This window comes from Ctenopharyngodon idella, chromosome 12 (genome assembly GCF_019924925.1).
Source record: "Ctenopharyngodon idella isolate HZGC_01 chromosome 12, HZGC01, whole genome shotgun sequence".
In the NCBI taxonomy this organism is placed as follows: Eukaryota; Metazoa; Chordata; class Actinopteri; order Cypriniformes; family Xenocyprididae; genus Ctenopharyngodon; species Ctenopharyngodon idella.
The window spans coordinates 28,733,959-28,757,516 of NC_067231.1; the positions used below are offsets into that span (position 1 = coordinate 28,733,959).

At 39.5% G+C, this 23,558-nt stretch overlaps 1 protein-coding gene across 7 annotated transcripts in view; it reads right to left on the reverse strand.

Annotated features, from left to right (window-relative positions):
• The window catches only part of LOC127523249 (alpha-tectorin-like), a 124,152-nt gene that overhangs the window by 50,591 nt on the left and 50,003 nt on the right, over positions 1 to 23,558 (reverse strand). The window contains exons 19-43 of one of the 7 annotated variants that reach the window (XM_051913750.1): positions 20,709 to 21,089; positions 20,524 to 20,622; positions 20,043 to 20,185; positions 19,558 to 19,836; positions 19,334 to 19,429; positions 19,094 to 19,247; positions 18,693 to 18,946; positions 18,454 to 18,600; positions 17,788 to 18,367; positions 17,078 to 17,664; positions 16,422 to 16,986; positions 15,709 to 16,313; positions 15,035 to 15,590; positions 14,673 to 14,878; positions 14,180 to 14,389; positions 13,755 to 13,943; positions 13,362 to 13,651; positions 12,157 to 12,428; positions 11,422 to 11,541; positions 11,152 to 11,336; positions 10,571 to 10,728; positions 9,713 to 9,958; positions 9,298 to 9,460; positions 7,992 to 8,094; positions 7,170 to 7,890 (exon numbers count right to left, since the gene is read on the reverse strand). The exons of 1 other annotated variant lie outside the window; for it this stretch is intronic. In XM_051913750.1, the coding sequence (XP_051769710.1) occupies positions 7,787 to 7,890; positions 7,992 to 8,094; positions 9,298 to 9,460; positions 9,713 to 9,958; positions 10,571 to 10,728; positions 11,152 to 11,336; positions 11,422 to 11,541; positions 12,157 to 12,428; positions 13,362 to 13,651; positions 13,755 to 13,943; positions 14,180 to 14,389; positions 14,673 to 14,878; positions 15,035 to 15,590; positions 15,709 to 16,313; positions 16,422 to 16,986; positions 17,078 to 17,664; positions 17,788 to 18,367; positions 18,454 to 18,600; positions 18,693 to 18,946; positions 19,094 to 19,247; positions 19,334 to 19,429; positions 19,558 to 19,836; positions 20,043 to 20,185; positions 20,524 to 20,622; positions 20,709 to 21,089 (6,692 nt within the window). In that variant the 3' untranslated portion in view covers positions 7,170 to 7,786. Of the gene's footprint in view, positions 1 to 7,169; positions 7,891 to 7,991; positions 8,095 to 9,297; positions 9,461 to 9,712; positions 9,959 to 10,570; positions 10,729 to 11,151; positions 11,337 to 11,421; positions 11,542 to 12,156; positions 12,429 to 13,361; positions 13,652 to 13,754; positions 13,944 to 14,179; positions 14,390 to 14,672; positions 14,879 to 15,034; positions 15,591 to 15,708; positions 16,314 to 16,421; positions 16,987 to 17,077; positions 17,665 to 17,787; positions 18,368 to 18,453; positions 18,601 to 18,692; positions 18,947 to 19,093; positions 19,248 to 19,333; positions 19,430 to 19,557; positions 19,837 to 20,042; positions 20,186 to 20,523; positions 20,623 to 20,708; positions 21,090 to 23,558 lie in introns of those variants that run through there. 5 more of the 7 variants (XM_051913748.1, XM_051913749.1, XM_051913751.1 and 2 more) reach the window with 5 other exon arrangements.

A 23,558-nucleotide genomic window follows, 5' to 3' on the forward strand; every position in this document is an offset into this window, starting at 1 on the left:
GAGGAAGTGAACACTATATTAACTGGTTTATCGGAGGAGCAGTTATTATACTCTTTACAATTGTTCTACATTCCTCACCTGCACATTTTAGGAGAAGCTCATCATCATTCAAAAAAGGCTATGTGATGCACTTTAATGTGTCCGACAGTAATGTCTCCTCTGTAAACATACATATGTACAAACGTATGGACACACACACACACACACACACACACACACACACACACACACACACACACACAGTTAAATAAACAGCAATATTTAAACTAGATGTTTCACTATGCCTATATACAGGTGCTGGTCATATAATTAGAATATCATCAAAAAGTTGATTTATTTCACCAATTCCATTCAAAAAGTGAAACTTGTATATTATATTCATTCATTACACACAGACTGATATATTTCAAATGTTTATTTCTTTTAATTTTGATTATAATAACTGACAACTAAGGAAAATCCCAAATTCAGTATCTCAGAAAATTAGAATATTACTTAAGACCAATACAAAGAAAGGATTTTTAGAAATCTTGGCCAACTGTAAAGTTTGAACATGAAAAGTATGAGCATGTACAGCACTCAATGCTTAGTTGGGGCTCCTTTTGCCTGAATTACTACAGCAATGCGGCGTGGCATGGAGTCGATCAGTCTGTGGCACTGCTCAGGTGTTATAAGAGCCCAGGTTGCTCTGATAGTGGCCTTCAGCTCTTCTGCATTGTTGGGTCTGGCATATCGCATCTTCCTCTTTACAATACTCCATAGATTTTCTATGGGGTTAAGGTCGAGTTTGCTGGCCAATTAAGAACAGGGATACCATGGTCCTTAAACCAGGTACTGGTAGCTTTGGCACTGTGTGCAGGTGCCAAGTCCTGTTGGAAAATGAAATCTGCATCTCCATAAAGTTGGTCAGCAGCAGGAAGCATGAAGTGCTCTAAAACTTCCTGGTATACGGCTGTGTTGACCTTGGACCTCAGAAAACACAGTGGACCAACACCAGCAGATGACATGGCACCCCAAACCATCACTGACTGTGGAAACTTTACACTGGACCTCAAGCAACGTGGATTGTGTGCCTCTCCTCTCTTCCTCCAGACTCTGGGACACTGATTTCCAAAGGAAATGCAAAATTTACTTTCATCAGAGAACATAACTTTGGACCACTCAGCAGCAGTCCAGTCCTTTTTGTCTTTAGCCCAGGCGAGACGCTTCTGACGCTGTCTGTTGTTCAAGAGTGGCTTGACACAAGGAATGCGACAGCTGAAACCCATGTCTTGCATACGTCTGTGCGTAGTGGTTCTTGAAGCACTGACTCCAGCTGCAGTCCACTCTTTGTGAATCTCCCCCACATTTTTGAATGGGTTTTGTTTCACAATCCTCTCCAGGGTGCGGTTATCCCTATTGCTTGTACACTTTTTTCTACCACATATTTTCCTTCCCTTCGCCTCTCTATTAATGTGCTTGGACACAGAGCTCTGTGAACAGCCAGCCTCTTTTGCAATGACCTTTTGTGTCTTGCCCTCCTTGTGCAAGGTGTCAATGGTCGTCTTTTGGACAACTGTCAAGTCAGCAGTCTTCCCCATGATTGTGTAGCCTACAGAACTAGACTGAGAGACCATTTAAAGGCCTTTGCAGGTGTTTTGAGTTAATTAGCTGATTAGAGTGTGGCACCAGGTGTCTTCAATATTGAACCTTTTCACAATATTCTAATTTTCTGAGATACTGAATTTGGGATTTTCCTTAGTTGTCAGTTATAATCATCAAAATTAAAAGAAATAAACATTTGAAATATATCAGTCTGTGTGTAATGAAGGAATATAATATACAAGTTTCACTTTTTGAATGGAATTAGTGAAATAAATCAACTTTTTGATGATATTCTAATTATATGACCAGCACCTGTATATATTACCATAGGTTTTATATGACATGTTAAGCCTCCTAAATAAATAAATAATCTTCCAGAAAAATATAGCACATTAAATTACCAGTTGTAATGTCCATGGTTGCAGTTTCCATGGTTTGGACTGTGGTTGTATCTACTATAACAGTAGTAGGGTTTATGCTGCTTGCAACTGGGGGGAAAAAAGTTAACTTTAATGATGCTTTTTGGGAAATGCACCCCAGATTGTTCCTTACTTTAGATTAGATTAGCATTAGGCAAATGGGTGTATAGTATTTGGGTACCAACAATGAAGATAAAAAATAAACAAAACAAAACATAAAAAAAGAGAAACAGCAACAAATGCTAGTTATGGAGCTTGATTTACAAAGACCACAGAGAATACATAAAATTAGGCTAAACAGAAACGTTGATGTGTGTTGCATATGTCATAGGCCCATATGTTTTATTTATTGTTTGTATTAACAACACCGTTCATTCATAAGAGGTTCAATTATAACTCTGGCCTCTGTTCTGGAAGAATTTGAGGAAGTGAACACTATATTAACCGGTTTATCGGAGGAGCAGTTATTACACTCTTTACAATTGATCTAAATTCCTCAACTGCACATTTTAGGAGAAGCTCGTCATCATTCAAAAAAGGCTATGTGATGCACTTTAATGTGTCCGACAGTAATGTCTCCTCTGTAAACATACATATGTACAAACGTATGGACACACACACACACACACACACACACACACACACACACACAGTTAAATAAACAGCAATATTTAAACTAGATGTTTCACTATGCCTATATATATATATATTACCATACTGTAGGTTTTATATGACATGTTAAGCCTCCTAAATAAATAAATAATCTTCCAGAAAAATATAGCACATTATATTACCAGTTCTAATGTCTATGGTTGTAGTTTCCATGGTTGTAGTTTCCGTGGTTGCAGTTTCCGTGGTTGCAGTTTCCATGGTTGTTGTTTCCGTGGTTGTATCTGCTATAACATGAAAAAAAAAAAGGAGAAAAAAAAGAAAAAAGAAAAAGGAATAGGCTATTACATAAAAAAAACCTAACAAGTTTTTGAGATTTGTGCAGTTCATAAATGTCACAAATTCCAAATACATTAAGCCTGGTTTGGGGGTTTTGTCTTAAAACGTTTGTTTGTTAAAATAGAACTGCAGTGTGTTCAAAAGAAATGGCAAAGACTGCAAAATAAATAAATAAATAAATAAATAAATAAATAATAATAAAATGTTTCTTTTAAAGTCTGCTGTGAATATCAATGTGTAAAAAAGTGCTAAAATATGAGAAGGTTTTATATCAATAGGAAAACTCTTTCACCATATGAATTATTTCTACGACTTTTATTTCTACATTTTTTTATGGAAAACAAGATGAACTGAAGATTAGATGAAGTGAAAGAATGATTGTACCTGTTGTTTGTCTATTGATTATTTCACATGTTAAATACACAATATAAGCATAATAAATTATAATTGGAAAAAACAAATAAAAACAAACAAACAAACAAACAAACAAAAAACAGTGATTTTACAGACAGATTATAAAACACTCACCATTAATCAGCAGCAGTAGTGACACACACAGTGAGATCAGAAACCTCATTGTGACGAACTCCACCTGCACACACATATACAACATACACATAATTGTTTCTTATGTTTTGCTATATTTTATTCCTTCTTTGTTGTGCAAATTTGCAAAGCAATTATAACATTCACAGATACTTAAATAACAGGCAAATTTTACAAAATATATAAAACAGCCAATCTCAGAGCCCAAAGAGATAGAACAGAAGTATTTTACCTGAGATCAGAGCAAACTCAGTGAGATTCTCTCTTCAGCAGCTCAATACAGTGATGCTGAACTGCAGCTCTCACGATCTTATCAGTGTCTTTAATAACTGTGGGAGGATCATAACTGGAACCAGAATTTCTCAACAATAGCTTAAACCAGTTCTTCATTTTTCATGTGACATTGAGAGATTTGTTATTTGAACTGATTGTTTCCTTGTGTACACCTGCATTCGGAAAGACATCCTTTAACTATGTGCTCAAAATAAATGTGAAGACGGAATGACGGCGGGTCAGTTTGATTTGTTTAGCACTTTTTCAAAAGTAAATGTTCAAAAATAGTACCTTAAAACACTCAGTGAGTCACTGGAAAGATTCATGTTAATTAATTTAATGATGGTAATTAATTATTAGTTTAAATAATTAATGGTTAAATTAGAGTCAATCCTTAAAACATCTGGAAGGATGCAGGCAGTGGTCAATTGGGGTTTGGCGAGATATTCAACCTAGCAAGATCATAACGGGAATGCAGAAATACATATCAAATGTATTTTTAATGCAACAAACAGTCTACACAAACCTTAACCCTAAAGTACATGGTAATGTATTTTTAAAGTATTTTTAAAGTATTTTTAAATTTGGGTACCAACAATGAAGAAAAAAAAAAACAAAACAAAACAAAACAAAAAAAACAATGAGAAACAGCAACACATGCTAGTCATGGAGCTTGGTTTACAAAGACCACAGAGAATACATAAAATTAGGCCAAACAGAAACGTCGGTGCATGTTGCATATGTCATAGGCCCATATGTTTTATATATTGTTCATTCATAAGATGTTCAACTCTGGCCTCTGTTCTGGAAGAATTTGAGGAAGTGAACACAATATTCACTGGTTTACTGGAGGAGCAGTTATTACACTCTTTATAATTGTTCTACATTCCTGCATATGTACAAACTTATGTTCACACGCACACACACACACACACACACACATACTTGTATATGTAGTTTACGAGGACTCTCTATAGATGTAATGGTTTTTATACGGTACAAACTGTATATTCTCTCCCCCTACACTACCCCTACCCCTAAACCTACCCATGACAGAAAAATGTCTGCATTTTTTTAATTAAAACAAAAAAACAAAACACCGTTTAATATGTTTTTTAAGCCATTTGGTTTACGAGGACACAGGAAGCGCCCTCATAAACCATGTTTTTGTTGTAATACCCATGTCATTATACACATTTGTGTCCTCATAAACCATGTATACAAGAACACACACAAATATATTTACCAGTTTTCAAGTGTGCAATGCTTTAATGTCAAGAATTTGTTTAAAGAATTGAACAATAAGGTTTAATTTGTTAATATTAGTCATGACATTATTATGTCATTTACACATTCTCTTGTCAAAATGGGGAGCATGAGAAGCTTGAGAGCATGAGAATGTTTTAACAAGCTGTATAAATGAATATTAGTTAATGTATTATGAAAAAACATGAATTAACAATGAACAGGAGTGTATCTTTAAATGTTATAATAAATGCTGGTGGAAAAAAAAAAAGTTTTTTGCATTAGCTATAATTAAGTTAATGAGTTTTAATTTGCACAGTAAATTTGACACATGGCATCAATATAAAGAACATTTCATCCTCTGATCTACAGTACAGTATGAGCATCTCATGAGAAGTACTGCATATTTCTTTGTTTGTGCAGTCAAACCTGATTGTCAGGTTCACTCTCGTTTTTACACATTTCACAGCTTTTATGAAACCACCCGAATGGATACTGGACAATGACTGATTCTTATCAAGTCACCAAAGTGGATTTTTCCAGTAACTGTTGCAAATGCAGTTGATCAGGATTCCCCAGAACTACTCACAGTACATGACTATCACCACTACATTAATAGTCTTTTTATTTTATTTTGCATTATCACACAATGGCAAATATGATTGCAGTTTCTGCATATTATTAGAAATGGCCAAATAATCATGCTAATTCCAGTCATACAGAATGCAGCAGATCATGATTATGTGATAAAAAAGTAAAAGGGTTGAAAATTGTGGTGAGATAACCTAATCATCGATAGAGACAAACAGACACTCCTCTATGAATGAACAGCAGGAAACCTGAACATTATTAGGAGCTGATTGTATCTATTGGCTCTCAGTGAAGCTCAAACCTCATGTATAAAGGTGTTATAGAGACACACTGAAGAGGATGAAGATTCTCTAATTATTCACTAAACAAACTCAGTCTATTCATTGAATTGAAATTGAGAGTACTTGCCACAAATGTTCATAATAAATTTGCTTTTGTGCAAGGTAAATGAATGTGCAATGAAAAATAAGCAAATGTTTACCTGACACATTCAGAAACCTGTTATACTAACTGAATATACCAGCTATACTACAACATGACATACCAGGCCAAAGAGACTTTCACACGTGCAGCATGTTAACCCTTAGAGAACAACTGGAACACAATCAATGCCTTTATAGGTTAAAACTAAATATAAAAGCAGTTCATACTCTACTTATTATACTCTATCTAATAGCTCTTATATTTATCTTAACATGTTTGACAGGAATTTGCAATCTGAATCACACAATATGGATGTTGACTACTGACATTGCTGATTGTTTATAATGTAATGTAGAAATCTTGAGTATTTGATCTGTAATATTTTGTTGTCAAATCAACACTTTCATACAACATTCAACAATATTGTATTATTATTAATAATAATAATTTAATATTTTTAATCTGAATGTTGCATAAATGCAGCAGCTAAAAAATCAGTTGAGTAAACTTAAAAGTTTAAGGCAACAAACTTCAGCAGATTTTTGAGTTTTCTCAACTTCTTGTATTCAGTTTATACAACAAAAAGTTGAGAAAACTCAAAAATCTCCTACAAAAACAAGTTGAGAAAATTAAAAAATCTGTTGAAGTTTGTTGCCTTAAACTTTTAAGTTTTCTCAACTTTTGATTTTTTACAGTGAGTGTGTCTTAGTGGTCAACGGTTAATAATGTTAAGCTCTCACACAACAGGGTCAATCGAGGACAATAGAGAACTTATGCAAATATGTCACAATGAATGCACTTTGTCCTACTGGCTCTTTAACTTAATTTTCTCTTCACCTTCTAAACCTGAAAACTAAAACAATACAAAGAAACACGTTTTGGTAACCTGATCACTGACTGATCGTCACCACATCTTACCTTTAAAGAACAATTCAACTGTGAAATTATTCAAAGCCTTTAGAATGGAAAGTAAAATAGCAAGACTCTTCTCAGACATATTATCATAACATCACTATGGAAAAGAAGTAAAACAATTGTAAATATAGCAGTAAAAAGATAAAGCTATGATCATTAAACATTCTCATTCTTTTACTGAAAGAAAATGATTACAAAAGGAAAAACATAGTATGAGGCCAACCATCAAATGTATTAATTTATTTTTTCCTCATTTACCTTTTGGATCATTAAGTCCTTTTTTATACATGCCTTAATAAAATATTACAATACAATTTTTTAAGAAAAGAAAGTCATATTAGTTGTCTACAATCACAATATTCACCAGGAGTGTTAAAGTCAGCCTTTTATAGAACCATTTCCTTGAACTGCATTGCAATCCATTTTTTAACTCTTTCCACGCCAACATTTTTTATTTTTTTTTAATGTTGCCAGCACCAGCATTTTTGATGGTTTTCACAAACTTTTATGGCCCCCAGAATATTTTGTTGTATTAATGTCTGAACATATATATCAAAAGAAAGAACAGAGCCTCTGCCTTAAAAAGAAGAAGAAACAAATAAAAAATATTCTAGCTTCATGAATTATTTTTTATTAACACTTGAATGTGGGTAAGTTTCATTAGAAAAAAAGAGCAAATCACAAATTTATCATAGGCTTCATCAGCATTGGATTGAGCAAAACATAGATTGAGTAAAATAACAGTTATGAAACAGTTCAGAAACCCAAAACCAGTGTGGCCAATTTAAATGGCATTAGACAATATTCATATAAAATGTTGCAAAATTTTTTGTGGTACTACACTAAAAGATGGTCAGGACACTCATCAGAAGAACAAGAAACACCATCAGAGAACCACACAGACAAGAAGCCTCAGATACCTTCACTTGGTCTGGGACCCACTTATCTGTGAACAGGGAATATAATGAAAGACAGTGAAATGTATTAATGACAGAAATCATCAGAAACCTTTATTTACAAAATGATTAAAATAAATGAAATGTTCACCTGTGTTCCCTTCAGACAACATCAGAGGACCCATGGATATGGAAGCACTGTCATGGAAGTCCAGAGACCTGCCCTCTCTCCGCTGGTGTCCAGAGTCACAGTCCTGATAGAGAAAAGAGCAAAATCCAGCTGTGTGAATCCCTGTTAAATATCACTGCACAAACATGAAACATAAAGGAGTGTAAAAAGTCACCAGAAGAGGGCAGACTTGAACATTAACATACTAAGGCCCTGTCCACATGGAGACGAGTTTTGCTGTATACGCAAACATTTTGTATCGTATAGGCATTTTTTCCAGACGGAACCGGCATTTTCATAAGGTGAAACCGCTATTTTTTTAAACTGGGTCCCAGAGTGGATAAACCTGAAAACGATGCCCTTGCGTTTTCGTGTGTACAGCCAATCCGTATATTTTGTGAAACGATGATGTTAACCCACAGCAACAACAATAGCAGACTATATGCTTGAGTTCGTGCTGCAGAAGCTACTGAGCCTAATAGCTTTACTAAAATAAAGCTTTTTTTCTAAGCTTTACTAAAATTTGTATACAGCGCGCAAGCTTTATGCGCATGCTCCAAGTCTTATTCTCCATTTTTAGTGTATCCCTGTGGCAGAATTACAGTGCCAAATACTGATCTGGCATGTATACTACATCGTTTTGAGTCGGTTTCAGTGGTTTCGTGTGTGTACGCAGATATTTCTTGAGACGAGGACAAAAAAAAGATTGGCTAGGGAAAGCTCTGACTTCGTGTGGATGTAGCCTAAGGTTTGCGCTAGTCGAATTACTGGTATTTGCGCCATTATTTACTGCTCCAAAAAAAGCATGTCTTAACCCATTTTGCACTTGTGTTGTTAGTAGATCTCACACACCTGATTATCAGCAGCTCTGCTTGTTTGAGGCTCTACACAAATTTGCACTGCTCTTGATAGATTGAGTATGTCATGATGGAAATTATCTGGCTGTGTCTGTGTACTTTAATGTGTCTCAGGTTGCCCTGTTTAGTAAATCTGGCCCTAAATCTTAAAACATGCCAACCTTAATTATATTAGTGTTTGATCAACAAGGGTTTACAAACTGCAAATTTATAAACCTTTCCATTTACCCATCATATTTTACTATAGATACTCCACATATACACAGACAGAAAAACAGACAGACAGGGACACTGGCTAATATAATTGATAAATTAGACTAATATTCCACCTACATTGAAAAATTATTTCACAACTACAGTAGGCCTACTAAAGATACCCTTACAAATCTAACATCACAATTTTATGAATTATGAAAGGATTGTAAACTCACCATTGAGCAGCGATTGCTTGACAGAAGGCAAAGGTGAACAGCACAGTGCAGGTAAAGCTTAGTGGAGTTTGCAGTGAAGATGAACATCCTGAAGGAGAAACGGCTGGATGTCGAGACGCCGTTCTGCAGCAGCTCCACTGTGTCGTCATTTGGATTGGGACACCTGAGAATATCAATAATGACAAATTCTTTAATTTCAAAGACATTCGATAAAAAAAGTGATCTCCTGTAAATCATCACGCATTTGCATTCCATGTACAAAAAAATGGAATCTTGTGCTTTAGTTCTGACATACTGAAAGACAAAGCAATCCGAAAAGTTATATGATTATTATTTAGCAAAATAATTAATTAATCAGTTACACTAACTTAAGGCTAAAATATTATAAAAGAATTTAAAAAAAGCCCTGCTTTACTCGTTAACGATGAGATCCCAGCGGAGGCTGTAATCAGGATCATTCACAGGTGTAGCCCAACACGTGTCCAACACCAGGGCAAACTGGCGGCTGTCGACCCCCTCAACACGAACTTCCACATGCATCTCCTGGTTGAGCTCTGCATCCACTGCACCAGTGAAGGGCCGGGTAAACTCATCATCCTGATATGGAATCATCCGGACACGATATCTGCCTTCACCAGCGGGAAGAGTCTTGTGCACAACGCTTTTGAAATGAGGCATAGATCGGTGTTAAATCTACTTTGTTTTATGGGTAAACATTTATATATTCTTGGTTTAGAGAATATTACCATACAGTATGTTTACTTTTATACAGTTATTATTCTGCTAAAAGGATTAGTTCACCCAGAATGATGACAATTCAGTCAACATTATTCACTGACAATTTTGAAATCCGGACTAAAGCTCTCTTTAGCGTGTTCATGAGAGCTCAGTAGAGAAATAATGATGTCCATAAGTGATTTGCTCTATTAAGTTGGATATTTCCAAGGAAACCAGTTCACAAATCTGTCCAGAATGATTAATTTTTTAATCATGAATCTCAAGCTCCTTACACAAAGCTATTGCATAATTTCAGAAGATTTGGAATATACATTATGAGTCATATGGACCATTTTGTGCACTTCTTGAAGCTTGAAAGTCCCCATGAGGATTAAAAGCACTGAAAGGTGAGACCAGTAAAATTCTGTGTTCCTTGGAACAAATAAAGACATTATGGTTTGGACAACATGAGGGTGAGAAAAATTCTGTGTTTTGGTGAACTACTCCTTTAATAAAAATAGTGCTGCTGAATCCAGAACTTGTATTTGACTCATACCTCTCCAGTGGGTTGATTTCCACATTCATGGAAAGTGTTTGTGTTTGAGGATAAACACAGCTGAAGGAAAGCTTCAGGATCTTCTCTCTGCTGATGAGACCTTCTGACCTCGGTGTCCCCAGAATCAAGTTATCATAGATGAAGTGGGTGCCGTTTGCCTGTGGACAACAAATATAACATTTTGTAATTGAGCCTAAATTGAATTCAAGGTGTTTAAAAAGGCAGCAGCTATTTGCACTATAGCAGTATTTTCTTTGCACCAAGTAAAAAAAAAGAAAAAAGAAAAGTTGTTAGATGGTATTTATACTTAGTGCAATAATGGCAGATACTATTTGCACCTATTGTAGAATCATATTATAAAACAGTCTGCGATAATCATAAATGGATGCTACCTTTTTGGGACATTATTTGTCCCTGTCCCTAAAGCTCACCCCTACCCTTAACCCTACCATATTGAACCTGCTGATCAGTAAATGTGTCTGATTCTGTACCCTTACAGACCTCTCTAGAGACTTCTCAAAGTCTAATAAAGTGGTCAGATCAAACTGTGATTTGAACAGATTATGCAAAGTTAAACCTACCACAAGATTTGTACCACAGATGTGTTCATCATTATCAAAATGGAATTCCACTCTGCCATTCCGGACCGTTCCTTTACAGTTGGGATCATTGAGGTGTAAGACATCAGCTTGAAAACCAGCCTCAAAGAGCTGACAGCGAGACACAGACATGGAGCCAGAGCTGCTTTCACAAGTTTCTAAGGAATCTGAGTAAAAAATTGTCAGAATTATTAAAAAAAAGGCAATTAATGAAAAAAAAAAAATCATATCTTTTGGTTGATTGATACCAACCAAAAGAGTCAGGTTCTGGTTTGGGTTGATCATCGTTGCATAAACAGCCATAAACACCATTTTTCTTCCCACACCATTCATCCTCAGAGCAGCTGAGCTCAGAACAGCGATCTCTCACATCTAAGTAAAAAAACACAGATAAATGAAATACAACACAAAGTAATTGATCATGTTAACAGAGACAGAGCTTAACATTTTGGGCCCCTGAGTAATTATAGTTCTGTATTCCTCAAGGTAATAAAAGTTTTTTTCTAGTGAATTAAATGGGCCATTTAGATCCACAGATAGTTCACATTCCATCCACCTGATCATAAGAATTAAATTGCTGGTGTGATTTCAATATAAATGCCCTCTAAGTTCTCTGCATGTGAAATGAGTAGCAGAGGTTACTTTTTACCCATGATTTTCGGTCAGGTCCAATATACTGCTGCCTCATTGTGACAGGCAGTGTTGGACAGTAGCATTGCTAAAAAAGCTTAATGGTAGCGCTGCTATATTTTAAAATCACAGCTATTAAAATCATAAGCCTGGTTTCACAGACAGGGCTTAGACTAAGCCAGCATTAGGCATAATTAGTTCAATTAGGATATTTAAGTAGCTTTTATAAATGTAGGAAAAAAAAAAAAAAAAAAAAAACATTACTGGTGTGCATCTTGAGACAAAACGTACATTTGTACATCAGCACTGGTGACAAAATCACAAAATAATCTGTGCTGATATATGATTTTGACTTACCACACCGCAGACCCGAACGCCATTCTGAGATCTGTGTCCCCAAGATGGCACAAGCTGTCTCATAGGCTTCAACAGCTGAGCATAGCATGCCATTGGCACGTGTGTAGAGACACAGATCATACACACATGAGTAGTAGTAAGGTGCAGGGTCAACATGAAGATGGCAGTTCTGGAAGGGGCCAGTGGTATTGGTGATAATACTACAGAGATCAGAATACCTCTGCCTGGATGGACACTCATCAGCATTACCGGGCTGGTCTCTGGTACCGCAGCTGAAGAATACAAGGAAACTTCAGGTCAATTATATGTCTATACTATTTTATCATTTTAATTGGATAAAGAAAGAGCTTACAGGTGGACAACAAACATAATTTGCTATTCATGCATATGTTAAACTAAAGTAGTGACTCTCCACTTATTTTGAAGCAAGGATTTTCAGGAGAGGTTTTACAGTGGGCATTGATGGGCGACTCAAAAGTAAAAAAGTTTAACAATAAACAAATTGAACTTTAGCATGAAATCATCAACATTTGGAAGCCAATCTCTCTGTCACTATTTTGGTTGCTCCCATTCAGGGTTGCCAGAGCGAAGTCATCCACAGAGTAATTCAGCACAGCTTTTACTCCGGATACGTGCCGTACATTGTCTGTGTTCAACGGTCATGGGGGGGCGACAGCCGGAAATTCTACCGGCGCTTCACGAAGGGCCTTTGAGGTTGGATTCACCCGATACTTCCTGATGGTCAGGCCTTTAGACGGATTGGCTGGTTCCATTTCAACTCCCCTCGGTTAACCGGTCGAGGTGGAGGTCTTATGTCGATTTTTAAAGATGACATTGGATGTTGGACGATATCTCCTGAAATTTATAATAGCTTTGGACTACAGACTTTTCAGAAAACGCTGTCTAATCCTGTGCTGGTGGCACTTGTGTATCACCCTCCAAAGACAAATAAGGACTTTATAAATGAATTCTCTGATCTTGTGAGTAGGCTGTTTACACAATTTGACTGTTTTTTAATAAGTCCTTAATTGACCCAACCCTAGTGACTGGGACACTAACACTTACTCTATTGGAAATGTAGTGCATTTAATTCACCTAACATGCATGCCACTGGAAACCCACCCTGACACAAGGAAAACATGCAAACCCCGTACAGAAAGGACTCTTGGTTCAGCCGGGACATGAACCAGTCTCATGGTTCTTACCCTGGAATGCTGGTGTCTGATTTCCAGCTCTGGCCAAAGGAAATGTCATCAGAGGCGAGTTCTCCACTGGGCAACACTTTGTCATCCGCAGGATTACCATTGAAATTTCCACACATTCCACAGAGAGATCCATAGAATCTTTTGCTTACTCTGACTAGAAGGCTGTTATGTCCATCAAAATGGACAATGAATTCATTGAATGCATTTAGAATTACAAATCCCTGCTCTTCATGTACCTCTACAAGATCATTGACTTGATAAGCTGGTGTGTCAATAGCATTTCCATCAACCTGAAGGAGAAATAGAAAATTTCGACATAAGAGAGAAAACGAGAGAAGTATATAAGTCTATTGAAGTGTATATAAAATGTATGTAATTTAAAACGTAACTTACTTTAATTCTTCTGTTCTGCCCAATAGTGATGTGTGTCTGTTGTCCATGTTGTGACAACCAAACATCCACTGCAGAAACAAATGACACTACCATGTTCCCCCGGTGCCTGTTGGTGGCCACCACACGGAACTCCAGATCACTGTCTGTAACGTTACCGCAGGTCTGGGCAATCTCATACGAACACGTTCCCTGATAGGATTAACACAATACACACAGTCTTCATTTCTTTCACTTCCCTCACAGAAATATATTGACATTGCATACATTCATATATGTTCATATCTTCATTATGTTAAATACATTAGCAGTCAAACTTGTTTACCTATTCTAACACCAATAACTCTCCTTTGAATAAACTTGAATGTTAAGTTATTTGTCCCCTACTACTGGGACACAGTTATCTGCAAAACTTTACCAGTTCATACCTGAAAGTGGGCCACAGCCCCATCAAAGGTGATGTAGTGGGGGTCGCCCCAGACTGTGCACGTGGTCATTGTACTATAGCAGTCACGACGTCCATTTCTGACCGCACACTCCATGGCCGCTGGGCAGAAAGATGCAGTGCAGCGTAGATCATTCGGAGCGAAACACTGACAGCGTTGGGAACATGTTGAATCCCAGAACTGTTCACCAATCTACAAAATCAACAATGACAACAAACTTTACATTTCCATAAAATAAGATCAGTGAGTATTTTTACATATAAAAAAGCATCATAGTATCACCATGTAGTTTTTTTAGGAGTACCATGCAAATGCAATGGAATGTAAATATATGGTATATCAAATACTATGATTATACCATCTTTGTACTATGGCACCACCGAGTGTTTTAAGTGTTTGAGATGATGTATGTTGCCATAATATGCTGCCCTATATAATAAGGTTTAACATAAAAACATAATGTTTTAATCCTCACATGATAGTAGAATCCATCATACAAGCAGCCACACTGCTCCACTGGTACACAGAGTCCTCCACTCCTCACAAATCCCTCATCGCAGAAACAACCTTCTGAGCATGTGTGTTCACAACTAGCATCGATGCTGCTGGCACACGTATGACCACAGTCTGTGCCACACACCTCATAATGACTGTTTGGGATGTTTGATGAGCAGTCCATGACTGGAAATGCAACAAAAAAAATATTTATTCAATGCAATTAATAGTTTGTACAATATTAAATCTTTGTGATAAAAGGAGAACAAAATTCAATATAGAGAACAAATTCATCTGACGTTGGTCTATTTACATGTCTCAGCCACATCTCCAGTCACTTACCACATGAGGCAAGTTCTCTCCAGGGGTAGACCATGGCATTGACAGATTGACAAGCACTCACATAGGATTGGATAGAGCGACACAAAACATCATTACGGTTTCCAGAGATGCACACATCAAACACACAGTTATCAAAGTAGGCCTGTGGATCTACAGAACCATGGCAGAAGCTAAAGGGGCCCTGATTGTCTCTGATGATCTGACACAAGGCTTGAGTTGTGCTCTCATCTTGGCAATGGCCAGGACTGCTGTCCCCACGGTCACTGCATGTGATGTTGTCTTCAACCTTCCATGCTGCCCCAAACTGGTCTGCTGACGGTGCCAGATCACTTGACGGAGTGAGGAAGTCATCCTCGGGATGGCCATTAAAGTTGCCACAGATGCCACACATAACTCCACTGTATTCTGCTGGAACAATAACGTTTACCTCCCAGGAGCCACCATAACTGACACTGAAACCAAAGTCAGTCGAGACATATATAAACTGTCCTGTGGAGTAGACAGACACCCGACCAGAGTCAAGATAGACAGGGAGGTTTCTGGTCTCTTCATCAACCTAATTGAAGAAAAAGTAGAGCTTGTTTATACAAAACAATCTTATCAATAATTTCAACAGTAATGTTTTCCTATCACATATACTTCATTGCAAATTACAGTGAGTGGGACTTGCTCACCTTAACAGCAGAATAACTGTTCATGTCCTGTGACATGTGCACAAGATGCCCAGAGACATTGACAAAAACTTCAACAGTTATTGACACTGGCCATCCATGCCATGCTTCATTTCTTGCTTCCACCTGGAAGTGTGGAAGTCCACGAGTGTCATTACACACTGTGGCCAGCACATATCGGCATGTGCCTTGAAAGTCAAAGTAGGTTCTATCAAAGGAGATATAATGAGGATCTCCAGAAGCATAACAGCTACCATGTGGACGAGGATGGCAGCCATACTCCCCCTCCACCACACGGCAGATTTCCTGTTCACTGCAAGATGATGGTGTGCAACGGACATTTCCAGTGATTCCATCACAGACACATAGGAACTGGCACTCTTCACCATGCCAGAACTGCTCTCCAGGCTGACGATAACGGCCATCATAGTGGCAGCCACAACCAGTGGGGGGAACACAGCGATCTCCATCCAGCACTAGTCCATCATTGCACTGGCATCCCCCCTGGCATGGCAGAGCGCACTGGAAGGGAAATGAGAGGCTAGGACAGGACGCAGGACAGGATGTGCCACACAGTTCAAAATGGGTATTTGCTGGACAGTTGGGATCTGGGATAATTAAGACAAAACCAGATGGAAAAGGCAATGAATGATCAGCATTTTGAAGAAGACATATAGTTTAATTCTGAAAATCTCATCACCTCACAAGATACTAACCACAGTGGGTGATACTCCTCCACTCTCCAACTACAATGCCATTCTGTTGGCAGTGCAGTGTGTACCCTCGCAGGGCTTCACATAGAGCCTCCCTGGCACCCTCTGTCTGCTCCAGCATCCGAATGCAGTCTTCAATCCGCTGCCAAGGGTCTAGTGTTCTGCTGCACTCAGCAAATGGTCCATCATTCATTGCCATGATGCTGCAGAGCTCATTGAACTCACTCCTATTCTGATAAACTCCTGGTTCCCAAATGTCAGCTGTGTCCTCACAGTGGGCTGACAGGGATCCGTCACGCCAGCTGTCCGCAAAAAGCTGAGAGTCATCCAGCAGGACACCATCTGGGCTGTAGAATTCATCATTAATGTTTCCATTCAAGTTCCCACATAGACCTCCAAGTGTACCATTATAAGTGGTTGGAGCTGTGATTCGGACAATGTGCGGCCAGTCAGCTCTAACGGTCACTCCAAAGTTTGTCTCCAAAACGAAACCCCTCACACTGCTGTGATAGATGCGGATCTGACTGGAACCAACACTGATGGGTAGACTAACCATCTGTCCATCCACCTGAGAAGAATAAAAATGTTAATTGATCTAGCATATGAGTTTGAAATAATATAGGTAAACTGTTCCAAATAAATGAAAATCTTTAGCCTACCTGTACATTGCTACCTTCTCCCAGTTCAATGGAAACATGAGTTCCTCCTGCCTCAAACTTCAGGAACCTGGAAAAGCCTTGAAGGCCTCTGGGTATTTTCTCCACTGTCAAAACAAAGTATGATAGTTGGGATGGCCCCATCACTCTTGCAAGGGTCAGTCCACAAGCTCCAGGGTATCTGAAAGTATGTCCATCAAAGGTGTGGTATGAACCCAGGCTTTCAACTGAACAGGTAGCATAACTGATGGGTCTGCAGCCCCTCACACCATTACGGAGTCCACACACCTCTGCTGGACCACACTGGTGCTGATAGCAGACCATTGACCTGCTACTGCAAACACACTGTCTCCCACAGTCCTCGTCCAACACTACTGACTGTCCCTCAGAGTAATAGAAGCCCTCAAATGTGCAGCCACAGTTCACTTCAGGCACACATTGCCCAGCACTGAGGATGTACCCATCATCACAAATACAGCTCTCTTGACTGGGCAAGGGACAGTTTATTGGGGCAGATGGGTTGCTGCAAGTTGCAGGGCAACCTGTTCCATGGGACTCAAAATGACTGTGACTATCAGGGCATATGATTTCTGGAAATTGAGAAATAAAAATATGCATCAAACTCTTTGATCTTTCACCTCGCACAAATATTTCAGTTACATTAGGTTGAATGCCAAACTTTACTTCTAATACAGATTTAACAAGGCACTTACCACAAAAGCCTGGTTGTCTCCACTGCCCTAGTTGTACACCCTGCTGTTGGCATTGAGCAGAATACACATTGAGAGCGTGGCACAGAATAGGCTGGTACCCTCCTCCTAAACAAAGATCATAGACACAGTTCTCTATGTAGGTCTGTGGTGAAAACACAGAGTGGCAAGATGCAAAAGGCCCCGAAACATCTCCTAGGATTCCACAGTGGTTTGTGTCACTGTAAAGGCTCATTTCACTGCTGGTACAAACCGCACAAGCAAGACCTGTGCATCTGACATCATGGCATTCAGGATCTGTGTCCCCATCTACCTTCCAAGAGTTGGCAAAGTCAACATCTGAGCTCAAGATCTCCCCAGAGATTGAACGGAAGTCATCTTCAGGATGTAGGTTATAGTTCCCACACAGACCACATGTGGCATTCTGGTAGTCATAAGGTACAGAGATGGTGACATAGCTATATGCATCATAGGTCACTAGGAGACCAAAATCTGTGCTGATGGCCAAGGAAAAACCTGACTGATAGACTTGGATGGAGCCATTGTGGAGGGTGAATGGTGTTGCTAGAAAGGTCCCATTAACCTTGACAATGTTGACAAAAAAGAAATTAGGAAGATGGAATGATGGCTGAAATAAAATCAACTTTACAGAAATACAGTGATATTTACCTTTGCCTCATAATAATGATCTTTGACCAGTTCAATTTCTTCATTATAGACAAATACTCTGACCATCCGAGTCCATGACACATGTGTACTGCCCCGATGCTCGTTTTTGCCTTCAATGCGATAGTACGGCAAACCATTTCCACATGCCTTAACAATTGCAAAAATTCAAAATCATTAATGGATTCACAATTTTATAAAATCTGTTCTTATAAATGGAAAGCCATAGCAGCATTACTAACCTCAGACAGAACATACGTGCAGGTTCCTTGAAAGTGAAATATCTGATTGTCAAAGGTGTAGTAGTGAGGATCACCGGAGATGGTGCATGTTTGCCGCTGAATGTTCTGACAAGAGTATTGGAAAGCAGCTGGACGACAAGCTTGGGAATAAGTACAGGTCTCAAAGCTACATTGGAGGCCTGTTCTGGTACAGGTACATCTTTGCTGACAGTTGGCATCACTCCAGAAGGAGTCTCCCAGCTGCACTGGAAAACCTGTAACAAAGAATTTATGGATTTGTGTAATTAAAGCCTGGAAGACTTTTCCTAGGGCTCACTAGCACGGTACAATCAAATTTGAACAGGTCAAATTTGAATGCTGCAAACAGCAAACATTGCATGCAATCAGAAAAGCAGCATTACCATTAAACTGACAGCCCCGTGTTCCTTGATCTGTTCTGAAGGCCCATCTTCCTGGCACATTGACATTGCTGCTGTATGGTAGGGCTGTAATGTCATTCTGGAGTGATCCAGTAATTGAGAAATGGTGACTTGAGTCGATGGTGTCATAACCAGCCTAATGATAAGGAAGACATCAAGATGTCGGATTAGTTAGTCATAAATAATTCAATACATCATATCAATCTGTCATCTTATGCATACCTGTACATATCGTTGTGTTGGAGCGATTGAACCATAGTTCATTACAACAAATGAGAGATGGCCATTTGAAATCAAAACCACTTGGAAAGATGTTTCCTTAAAAAAGACACAAAAAAAGTTGTTTTTTTTCTTTGGAAGTGAAGCAAGAAAACACGTGGTATACCAATTTTTATTTTTTTTATGGGCACATGAAGGTTTCCATGGTACCAAACTGGGCTACTTACAGTTCCTGAATTGGAGTAGTATGCAACTCTATCCCATGTTGCAACAAAGACCCATGAAGCAGAGAAACTCAAGTCAGGAAAGTATTGGTTTATGTCTTGGGTCGCCTGTGTAAGGACACTGCCAGAGGTGTACTGTTGATATGAGATAACACCATTCCAACGGTTGTCAATATCTGTCCAGAATGGAGCAATGAGATCTTTCCCTCCATAAGCTGGGAACTGGTATGGAGTGTAGCTGGACCATGCACTGTCAAAAGTCAAGTGTCCATTGTTGTTAACCTGAAATAGAAGAGGACTGATTATCATGTGCAGAATTATAATTATTAAGAATTAAGAATTATAAAGGATGCAAAATCGCTTGTAACAGTAATTTAAACTGCAGTGAAGGGGTTTTTCCCATTTACTTTTTCTCCAAGGGTACAATGTTTATAGACAAAAGTTTAGACACTCATAATCCAAGATCCTCTCGTATCTGATTGACTTACATGAATTTGGTTGTATGTTTGCCCAAAAAATATAAAGGGCTGCTGGAGGTATATAACTGATGAACTTCCATCATCAATGCGTCCATTCACTGTGTCTCCAGTTCCAAATGGATAAAATCGACCCGTAATATTAATGCCATTGTCTGAAAAAAGAAAAACAACAACACAAAAAGTATTGAACATTTATTAGTAATGTCATAGACATAATTTAATTTTTATTTACCTCAGTGTCCCCGTCATAATATTTGCAATCTCTGCATAATGAAGTGCACATGATACAGCATTATGACTTATATCTGCACAGCTGTGATCACCTGTGACCTTGTGCCTATGGCTGTATCACTGACTGATGATATAATAGCCTATATAGCTTTATAAATTCTTTTAAATTATTCAAATGCATCACAAAAACATAACATGGATCTGATTTACTAACGCCAAACAACAATTCTCCTGATTGTAACACAATACATTATATTACCAGTTGTAGTGTCCATGGTTGTAGTTTCTGTTGTTGTAGTTTCAGTTGTGGTTGTCTCTGGCATGACAGTAGTAGTGGTAGTGTTTATGTGGCTTGAATCTGAAATAAATTATAAATATTAACATTTAAAAAAAAAAAAACAATTATCTCTTATATAAACAAAGGGCACATGTAAATATATTTACCTGCACAGTATGCCAAATGGCAGGTAGTTGGGCTCACAAACTCATAGACATAATAATCTCCTGGACAGGCTTTGACTTTAATGGGATTGGATTGGAAATAGCAGCAGTTATTGCTCCAGTGACCGCACACATCTCGAGTGACCACTCCATCCTCAACTGTTGGATGTCCTCCGTTCAGCCACAGTGGAGCATGAGTGCCACAACTATACTCATCAACACATGTGTCTGGCATCTGAACGCTCTGATCCTGAATGAAGAGACGGTACCAGCCGTTCCAGCTGACCCAAGCATCACACATTATCTGAGAGGAATGTTGATTGTTGGTGGCTCTCCATGGATCATCCAGAACACTGTAGTTGTAGCAGGGGTCAACAGGGGGAGCTGTTGTTATGGAAATATTACAAGTGTACATCTTGTTGAATGAATAAATGAATGTTGTTTTATTCATAATTTTTGTAGTTGTCATGCTATGAAAAAGAAGTTATCTCTAGAACACACATTACTTAGGGTCCTTGTTTCATTTGAGTTTTAAGTTCAAAGCTGAAGACAGTTTGCCTTAAACTTTCAGAACATCTCATTTATCTGACAAAACAAGTGATAAAAACAGCTAAACTTGAGTCCCTCTGCAATTGAGCAAAACAGATTGCAAGCAAATTGACTCCAAGAAGTCAAAGCTTTCAAAACACGCTTTGCCACTTATTTGCAAAAAAAAAAAAAAAAACGATTTTCATGTGATCAGACTGATTGAAAATCAGATGTATTTGTTTCTTTCAACTTTAAAACGTCTTCAAGAACTGACACCTACGGAAGCCCTAAACGGCCATGGATTATTATTTTTTTCTATCTTGTTTTGTCGTGATCACGACTTAATTTTCTCGTTTTCTCCGGCTCCTCTGCGACTCCAGGGCATCCGCGTGTTGAATTACATAGACGACTGGTTGATTCTAGCACAGTCAGAAGAGTTGGTGGTTCAGCATCGAGATGCTGTTCTCGCCCATATGAACCCTCTGGGGTTACGGCTAAATGCAAAGAAGAGTGTGCTTTCTCCAGCTCAGAGAACCTCTTTTCTAGGCGTAGTTTGGGATTCAGTGTCAATGCAAGCTCGTCTGTCGCCAGCTTGCATAGAGGCCATTCTCACAGCCGTAAACAAGCTGAAGCTAGGTCAGTCACTCACTGTGAAACAGTTTCAGAGACTGTTAGGTCTGATGGCAGCTGCGTCCAATGTGATACCTTTTGGCCTGCTGTACATGAGACCCTTGCAGTGGTGGCTCAAAACCAGGGGGTTTTCCCCGAGGGGAAATCCGTTTCGCATGATCAAGGTCACGCGGCGATGCCTTCGTGCTTGTGTCATGTGGAAGAAACCCTGGTTTCTTTCCCAAGGCCCGGTGTTGGGGGCTCCTTGTCGTCGCGTAACGCTAACGACGGATGTGTCCCTCACCGGGTGGGGGGCGATCATGAGTGGTCGCTCGACTCAGGGTCTGTGGAGGGGTCATTATCTTTCCTGGCACATAAACCAGTTGGAGATGATGGCTGTGTTCCTGGCACTCAAACACTTCCTCCCAGATCTCAGGGGCCATCATGTGTTGGTCCGCACGGACAACACAGCGGTGGTCTCATATATAAACCATCAGGGGGGTCTGCGGTCGCGCCCCTTATGCAAGTTGGCACACCAGATCCTCCTGTGGGCCCAAGGGAGGTTGCTGTCAGTCAGGGCAGTTTACATCCCAGGGCATCTGAATCAGGAAGCAGACATCCTGTTGAGGCAGGGGCCGAGGCCCGGGGAGTGGAGACTCCACCCCGAGGTGGTGGAGCTCCTTTGGGAGCGCTTCGGGAAAGCGGATGTGGACTTGTTTGCGTCTCTGGAAACGACCCAATGTCCTCTATATTTCTCCCTCTCATATCCAGCCCCCCTGGGGTTGGACGCTATGGTGCAGACGTGGCCGAGGCTGCGTCTGTACGCCTTTCCCCCGATTGCTCTGCTTCCGGGAGTTCTGGAGAGAGTGCGCCAGGACGGGGTCCAGTTGCTCCTAGTAGCCCCGTTTTGGCCGGGCCGAGTATGGTTCTCGGACCTTATGTCCCTCCTCATCGGCTCTCCTCTGGAGATTCCAGTCAGGAGGGACCTACTCTTGCAGGCGGGGGGCTCAATTCTTCACCCCCGCCCGGAGTTGTGGAAGTTGTGGGCGTGGCCTCTGAGGGGGCACAGCTCTTAGATTCCGGTCTCTCTACTGAGGTAGTGGAGACTATGCTCCATTCCAGAGCTCCCTCCACGAGGAAGCTGTATTCCTTGAAATGGAATGTTTTCTCTTCTTGGTGTAGAGAACGTAATGTTGATCCTGTTAACTGCCCAGTCAGTACAGTTCTGGAGTTTCTTCAAGAAAAATTTTCTTCTGGTTTATCTCCTTCGACGCTAAAGGTCTACGTGGCAGCCTTTGCGGCTTATCATGTTCCTTTGGAGGGTGCTTCTCTGGGCAGACACCCTTGGGTTACTCGCTTCCTCCGTGGTACTCTGAGGCTGAGGCCTGCGGCACGTCAGAGAGTTCCCACATGGGACTTGGCTATAGTATTGGAGGGCCTGTCTACTGCTCCTTTCGAGCCTATTGAAGAGGTTCATGTTAAATTCCTCACTCTAAAGACTCTTTTCCTCCTCGCTATCTCTTCGTTAAAGAGAATTGGTGACCTACAAGCCCTTTCGGTCTCTCCCTCTTGCTTGGACTTTGCGCCAGGCATGGTAAAAGCCTTCCTCTTTCCTCGGGAAGGTTATGTCCCTAAGGTCCCCACTAATGTGGCGGGCCCTATTATGTTGCAGGCCTTTTGCCCTCCTCCATTTCTGGATCCGGACCAGGAAAAACT